The sequence below is a fragment of the Chanos chanos genome, chromosome 3 (genome assembly GCF_902362185.1).
Source record: "Chanos chanos chromosome 3, fChaCha1.1, whole genome shotgun sequence".
In the NCBI taxonomy this organism is placed as follows: Eukaryota; Metazoa; Chordata; class Actinopteri; order Gonorynchiformes; family Chanidae; genus Chanos; species Chanos chanos.
Window position 1 is genome coordinate 47,010,946 of NC_044497.1, and position 8,389 is coordinate 47,019,334.

An 8,389-nucleotide genomic window follows, 5' to 3' on the forward strand; every position below is an offset into this window, starting at 1 on the left:
CCCCAGATCTGAGACTGTAAATCATATTTAAGAATATTTTTGCTGACTTATACATCTTGTGTAAAGTTAAAAAATAACCTTAGGAAAACTGGAAACAATGACAATGCTGAGTGAGGGATAGCTGACTGTTAAACATATGAACACAAATTGTAGGAACGTAAACAAGCTCAGGTTGTTTGCGTTCATATTGACCAGTTATTTATTCTTATCATTGTCTAAAAAGTACAGGCATAATAGGAACACTTGTTTTCCTGTCTTTGGACAGATGAAGACAGTGTTTCGTCTGCTGATTTGAATCAGTGGAGGAATGCACTGATGGATCATGAAAATCTTCTGCAGAAGTGGAAAAAGACCTGGGTAATTTCCTTTTAGTTCTTGAAAGGACAGCATGAAATGATATGCTGCCTTTAATTATTACTTCAGTTTTAAAATCTTGCCCCAATGTCCACGTATGCTACATGATGCTAAATTCAGTTTCGTGCATGAAAGTTTTTGCAAGGCTGCATTTTGTTTGCTTTGAGTGCTGAGTTTGATCCCAGAACCTTCTAGCAGCTTTAGTGCTTGTGTGCCACATCCAATTGTGGTTGTCTGAGGAGCTCTTACTGCGTGCAAAGTCATGTTTTATTTTATAATGTCAAGTAGGCAAAAAGTGGTTTGTTCAGTGTGCTCTCATTGCTTTAGTGTTGCTGAATGTGGTACACACTGTGAATGCATCATTTCAGGCTTAAGCTGTTTTGTATCATTCCTTTGTATGTGCACTATTCTTCTGTAGGAGAGCTGTAACGGACAAGGAATTCTCTGAGCTGGAGTTTTATCCTTGTGCCAGTGTCTTGAGTTTCCACGCTTCAGCCCAGGATGATGCAGAATTTGGGGAAGATGTTGTGACATCATGAGTGATGTGGCAAGCTTCACACAGATTGATGCACGAGGCATAAATTGTCTGCATCTTCAGTGTTCACCTGGTTGTTACGGTAGCGTGCAATAGACCCTCCCATTCTGACAAGTGAAAAGTTCTACTGAACGCTCTAAGTAAAAAAAAAATAAATAAAAACAGAAGTCAGTGCATTAGAGTCTCACAAAAGTGGAGGGATCGGAGTGTCAATGTAAGATGGAAGACACGCAGTTCATGTTGGAAGTTTGCACTTTTACATTTACAGTCATGTTTTGTTTGTTTTGTCTGTGAGTGATCCACCCCTTTCACTTTATCCAGAGACATATATTGTTTGACTCTGAATGTCTTAGTCTTTCCCTCTTAATCAAAAATGGGCCTGTGTGTTTGTTGCGTTCGAATTACTATGCAAAATTATTTTATGTTTCAGAATAAAGGTTTTCATTTTTGTGATAGGTTGCTGTCAAATATTTAAACAGATCTTTCATCCGTGTGACCTGACATTAAATGAACATATCGGAAGCATAAGTTTTGACTTGATCTGGATAGCTCCTGAGAGCTATTTATTTGCACTCAGTATTTATGACAAACATCCTTAAACATAACATCTACCCAAGTGCATATGACCTTCTCCTCCATATCAAATCTGTCACCTGCACAGCGTTCTTTTCAAATTATTGATTAACGTCTCAAATTTTATTTTCTCTTTCATCGTGCCCTCTGAACCTTTAAGCACACTTTGGAAACTTCTGAGTGGAACAGCCATCAAATACTTTTCTTTATTCTTTGTTAACTGATAAATACTCAGTTGCTAAAACCCAGGTGGTGCTGAGGCTCTAAAGGATGATTGGGCAATCTAAATGAGCCACAGAGACTAATAAGACTATCCAGCTCACACAGTGTTGTCACAGAGACTGATAGATGTGATACCCAGCGGGCACAACGTGGTTCTGTGTGACACAGAGCAAACAAAAGGACTCCAACTTTGCTCTCCAGTGCCAGTGTTGAGCAGTATGTGACCTTGACCATCTGGTTTCCAAACAGATCCTCCTGAGGTGACTTGTATGGATTTTTTTCTTTTTTTTTGTACTGCTGTTTGAAAAGGAGGGACATACTGAAATTGAAATCTTGTTTGCTAATGTTACAGTTAAGAAAGGATTAAAAGCCATGGCAGCTGTAGTTGAATCTGTCTAAAAAGTGAAGATGAGGGTATTCTAGGAAACAGAGACCACATCAAAACCAGAAGACATTTAAGGAGAACATGTTTTAATGAGGACGTGCCACGGCAAACACCAGTTTGAGAGCAATTCATTATTTGGCAAGAGCCACAGAATATTCAGAATCACATGATCAGCAATGAATATCCACTATCATTCCCTGAGGGCCAAAACAGCAGAAGTGACAGAACGATTCAGCCATGCTAGGACTGTAAAATACCTGTATTATAGATTTACTGAGAAGTATTAGCTCTTTAAAGGTAAATATCCACACATGCCACATATTTTTAATGAATTATGCTGATCATCTTTTTTAAATGATTAAACCCACATTGTAAAGGTCCAAATCAGAGTGACCTGTTCTTGTAATGAGCATTACTTGTGATAAAATACCAAATTAAAAGATAAAATAATGTTCCCATTTCTTTGTGTGCAAAAGAAATACTTAGGTTACCCACATACTTCTGTGAATGATCGGGTATTCCTCATTCTGACTCAACCCATCAGGTGCCAAACATTGAACACTAGCCTGTATCATATCACCCTCTTGTGGCCAAAGTTAAGATTACATGCATAGAACATTAAAAGCCAAATGGAGGTATAAACGTTTATTAAGTATAAAGTACTAAAATTTACTTGCATTATCCAATAAAAAACATGTTTGCTTTTTGGCAGGTGAAAAGATACACATTTATTTGTCAGTTTAATTTTCTTTTTCAGTCAAGATATTTCAAGAGAAGTGATAAAACACTGCTGACAAGCAACAAATCCCTGATCTCACACACAACCATTTTTATCTGTGTCTATCTCGCATGAGATGAAACAGCATGATTTCTGTGTTTAGACCAAATGTGCTAGAAAAAAAAATTACAAAACCAATTGCTGTACACATGGTGGCTACTCTACAATGTTCCCTGTCAACAGTAGGAGGAGCTGTATTGCATAGTGAAAGGCAATCTCTGGAACCACTACCAAACCCAACCAGTTTTATTTGCCTGGTAATGATACATAGATTGTACTAGACATCAAAGGTATGTATTGGCAAAAGTACATCATCTGCAACACTGTTCAGTGATTTCTAGCTAAAAAACCTACAATCAGACATGTATAAACAAACTATGAATAGGTGCTGTTCTTGTTGAAACTATAAAAGAAAATCCATGCTTCCTGGGTACAATGTCCTAAAAGGCTACAGGTCAAAAAAAGTTAATAACAGAACCACAATGGAGTGAAAACAGTACAGGAATAGAGGTTTTTGAGGGTACAGTGATATCATTTTAGCTGTTAGTTGACATTCCATTAATTCCCTTTGAAGCTCATCTGAATTCATTATGTTTGTGACTACACAGTATACAGACAAATGCAACTCAACCTTAATTAAGATAGAATTCAACCCTCTGCAGTAGCCTATGAGATTATCTTCTCATTTATTCTGGGTAGAGAAACAAAATCCAAGGCATGGACTACACAATGACAACATACAATATATTCAAAGAAAACTTGTCACATGATTAAAGAAGTGTTTATGCTTTAAAATATACATGAAACTATTAAAGGCAGAAAAGTGGATCTTGATCTTCTTAAGACAAATCAGGCTATTAAAGTTATCATGCTTTATTTTAATTTGGTCATAAATTGGTCATGATGAGCACTGCCAATGCAACAAAGACCTTTATTTCAAACATACTGATCAAAAGTCATAATAGGCACTTTGGTCATGTAGTTCTTTTTTGTTCATGTCAACAGCCACTATTTAAATCTGTGCCACTTTGACAAAACATTCACTCATTGCTTGGAAATCAAACTGAGCATAGTTGCTGACATAAACACAGCACGTGCGCAGGAGGCAATAATTGGTAAAGTTGCAAGTATTCACTGAATACCAGAATAATACACAGGTTATGTTCCAGAAGATCAGATGACCAACTAAATCATTGCTTTGGAAGAGGTCTTCTAAACAAGAGAATGTGAGGTTCTGAAACACAGAAGATAGAGGCAAAGTTAAGAATTGCGCTCTCTCTTTCTCAAACAAACAAACATAATATTACGGAAAATTGTTCTTAAAAGTACAAACCAGGTTCGTGGATCATGTAATGCACCCATCCAAGTGACTGCTGAACTCCTAGTCGTCTCCATTCGTCCTCGGACATCAGGTGGGATTTGGGAACTTGTTTTGCCAGTTCCCGAGGTAACACGACGTGCCTGTTGCATGTCACAGACAGGAACGACTTAAAAGACGTAAAATACATTCTATAACCACTTCACTTATATAAGAGTTTCCACATACCGAGTTCAGCTGGCAATTATCAAAAGTGAAACAGTTGACAGCCAAATTTGACCCACTCTCGAGGCCAGTTTTACGCTTGACAACAGTTTTTCATCAACGACATAGAGTTAATAACGCAAAAGCAGCCAACTATTAACTGACTACTTGTAGGCTCGCTTACCATACTGCCATCGATTGAACTTATAGCCAAGGCAGCAAGCTATACACTATTAACAGGATGCCACATGACAAAGTAGGTTAATGTTAGCTGCTGAGCTACTTAACCACCCTGCTCGCTGCTGTCACGACGCTGTTTGTCATTACTGGTGAATCTGAGCTTCTAAATAAATATCTGAATTAATATGAACTAAGTATGTTGTAATATCGATTACATTAACGATAATAACTAATTCAACTAAGAGACGTATGTAGCACAGGTTAGATAGCAAACGGTCATCTCAAAGGGGTGGCTATGCTAGCTATTTGCACAGTTCCAAACTTGTGCATTTTTCATTACCTGTATTCGTAGTGCTCGTCGTTGTATTTGTCTGAGTAGTAGATTTGTTTATTCGCCATTTTTCAATTCAAATAGTTCGTTCTTAGAATCTGTAAATCAGTTTTAATGGACCGTAGCAGAGAAATAGAACTTTTTTTCTTTCACTCCCGCGAGCTCTTCTAACCGACTCAATTTGAACCCGCTATTGAACGAGGGTTGTAAACGTCTGATTGGATAGAAGCGGTCATGTGAAAGAAGCAAGGAATGCGCTTGCGACATTGGGGGAGTGACAGTTTCCCTGGTAATTACGAACGTCTCTTTGGTTCAATGTCCGAATCCGCGCCAATTTTACAGTATCGCGTCATCATTACGGTCATACGCAGTGTAAAGTATTTCCATGTAATCTATGCTTTTGTAGTTATTTCTTTATCGAAAACCATTGAAATATATTGATTAATCTACTTAGAGTGAAGATATTTATAAGTATATTTAAATAATTTTCATGAAATAACATTTTGTCACGCTGTTATAGCGAGAAATTTCGAGAACGAGAGGGTAGATTTACAGTGTTAGTTTATGTTGCACAAGTTCTGCATGTTAGAGACATTTATGATATTAATGTTATTACGAAACAAATACCCCCCGGACTTGTCTGGAAATGGCAATTTAGCAATAATCTGCATTGCTAAATCGACCCTTTGATAGCCTAATTATTTCACCATGGCGCCGGGACAATTAGACCCCTTCACGATGAATGTGTTGCACACCTGCAGATTTTTGATTAAATTAATATTATTTTCTGGCGTAACTGAACTGCGATGCGATGACATACATCAACATTTACAGTATTAGCAAGGGAATATCCACAGAATCTTTGGTAACAGTAACTTACTGTAAGGATATACTACTCCAATTATTGTAGATAATGGTACCCTTATCTTATGCGTGCCTGCAATTGATAACACCTTCCTTCCATTATTATGTGTAAATAGACAAAAGGTAGCACATTTACACACTATATCTCCGATGAAATCACAATTCATTTGTGCTGTAAACTATCGGGAGGCTTGCTGCGTCTGTACTGTAGGGGGATAGACATACAGTATTCATTCACAGTGTGGAGGTTGAATCGGTCACCTAGTAACACGTTTTCTGAATGTCACTTTTCTGCCTCTCCCCACCATACTACTTCAACCTGAAATTTGTGATGGCATGCACGCTTGAAGTACATCCCCACCAATACCAGCACATAGCCACCAATGGCATTTGCTGCATATAAGCTGTCAATCTCTTCAGCCAGCCCCCTCACCCCATTCCTGTTGCTATGCTGTTTTTGAAACTATGGTTACGGTAAAGGTGCCTTGGGGAATATCTTTCCTTGCTGACATTCCACAGTTTTATGTTATAGTCACTATATATGGAGTTTCTAGGGGAAGGTTAGCTTACAATCAGTTACAGTATTTAAAACAGGAAATGAGTTTGTTGTGTAATGTTTGTTTTATGTGTAAAGCTCCTGCAGAATTTAATGAGGTAACGGATATATGCAGTCTGTGCTGTACATGCCTGGGTAGAGGTAAAATAGCCTAGATATTACATTTGGAACTTTTAATTGCCTCTCTTGACTCAGTGCTTTATTTCTTACCTTTTCGTTTACAGAACATGGAAACTTAAAGTCCCTCTGTTGTTAGAAGATCTTGTTTTATGTATATCTTTCTACTTTACCTCAAGGATAAACACCAAATCAGAGCAAATTTCTGTTACCGGAACACGGCGCTGTGGTGTTTGTTAAACGAAGCGGCCGAGAGGGATGCCCTTAACACCATCCCTGATGTACAGCCCACTCAATGTGCTGCACTTCCTGCTGTTTAATGAGCCATTGTAGGAGTGGACCTGACAGGCTTCAGTCACGACTGTGAAGATGATCTCAACCCAGTGTTGAGTCCTTTACCGTCAACAGGAAATCTCTCTCTCTCTCTCTCTGTTTCTCTCTCTTTCAGTCTCTCTCTTTCTCTCTCTCTCTCTGTTTCTCTCTCTTTCAGTCTCTCTCTTTCTCTCTCTCTCTCTCTCTCTCTCTCTCTCCAAACATCTAGATTACTGTAGAGGATTTTTAAATGCAACTGAAATGTTGATATCACAATAACATGTCATGTTGACAATTATACTATTTATATCAGTGTTGACATTGGTGGGGAAAAATGCAGTACATCATGGTTGGATATAATGTGATTATGTGTGCGATACAACCCACTCAGAATAGCATGGTGCACATACAAGCGTTTTAATATCTTTCTGGATCTCTTCCTTTACAGTGCTCAACCTGTAATTATAAAGTGAGATACCAGTTTTACAAGTGATATTATGTTGATGAAAGTTACTGTATAAAATATACACTGGCAAAACCTGTGCAGTGATTATCACTTTGTGGAGGTGACCACTATACAGACGCTTGTAATGTTTTAAAGCATTAATCTGCCTGTGTGAAGGTTAGATGCACTGATTTATGGAATTAGTAATAGCTGTCTGTGGATTTGTTATATAATGCTTACTCTCCGTTTCAGTAGAGCGGCACAAAAAAAATCCGGCTGTCTTGATTTGGATTTGCTTTTATGGCAGTCGTATTTTCAAAAAATCATTTTTGACTAAAAATCAAAAATCACTTGGTCTAATATCCTCTGTAGTTTTAAAGCTGATGAAAATATATTGTCTTGCTCTCTAAGAATAGATAATTAGGTTTCCCCTCTGAACCTGGCCGCAAAAACAGATGAATCACTCACACTTTGCTCGGTGCAAATTGCAGTGCGAACATACTGTACAGGATGGCTGTTCTGATGACCAGCCATTCATGTGGATCTGAAAAATGAGCTCTCAGGAGGACATAAGGAAATGTTTGCGTGCAAGCGTTGTATTTCTGGGAAATTAAATTCATTTCTTTTTCATTTTCTTAGACAGAAAATTAAAAATGAACCCCCCCCCCCATCATGTTGGAACAGAAAAAAATGCTTTTTAAAACACTGCATGGGAATAGAATTGTATTGCATCTGTGATGAGAATGGTCTCTCCCACTATTCTGCAAGACTAGCCTGAATGAGTCATCCTGCTCTGTTCTGATTGGTCAGGACCATTCCATCCCTAGGGATAGCCTTGCAGAAGTGGAAAGGCCTTCCTTCATTCACAGAAACACTGGTATGCCAGTCTGCTTTTCCATTCACATGAAGACAAAATAATATTCGCCGTCTCCTTCCTCACTATCCTCTATTGCCTAATTTTTTTTCTTCCTTAGCTGTGATAGTGTGAAAAGGAAGGGGGGGGGGTTGTGCTCTTATCCTTCCTTTTGTGTTTGATGCTTTCGTCTCCGAGGACAACGCAAACGTGCTGCGCTCTCTCTCTCTCTCTCTCTCTCTCTCTCTCTCTCTCTCTCTCTCTCCTCTATCTGTTCTTTTCTCTTTTTTTGGTGGTATTTGCCAGGCAGGAAGGCGAGATGCTGGGAGGGACTGCAGTGCGAATCCTGCAGCAGCAGGAGG

At 38.5% G+C, this 8,389-nt stretch overlaps 1 protein-coding gene across 1 annotated transcript; it reads right to left on the reverse strand.

Moving 5' to 3' along the window:
- Window positions 1-3,643: 3,643 nt before the first annotated feature.
- Window positions 3,644-5,023, reverse strand: zgc:86839 (Cyclin-dependent kinases regulatory subunit 2-like). Its single transcript, XM_030769410.1, has 3 exons — window positions 4,890-5,023; window positions 4,181-4,308; window positions 3,644-4,081 (listed from the first exon to the last, which is right to left on the reverse strand). Exons 1-3 carry the CDS (start codon window positions 4,946-4,948, stop codon window positions 4,038-4,040), a joined length of 231 nt encoding a protein of 76 aa, XP_030625270.1. The 5' UTR covers window positions 4,949-5,023; the 3' UTR covers window positions 3,644-4,037.
- Window positions 5,024-8,389: the final 3,366 nt, after the last annotated feature.

Excerpts from the sequence above, each read along its gene's own strand:
- zgc:86839 (XM_030769410.1), bottom strand. The coding sequence starts at position 4,948 with ATGGCGAATAAACAAATCTACTACTCAGACAAATACAACGACGAGCAC. Across the intron at positions 4,309-4,889 it reads GACGAGCACTACGAATACAG|GCACGTCGTGTTACCTCGGG; the intron begins GTAATGAAAAAT and ends GACATGCAACAG. Across the intron at positions 4,082-4,180 it reads TTACATGATCCACGAACCTG|AACCTCACATTCTCTTGTTT; the intron begins GTTTGTACTTTT and ends TCTGTGTTTCAG.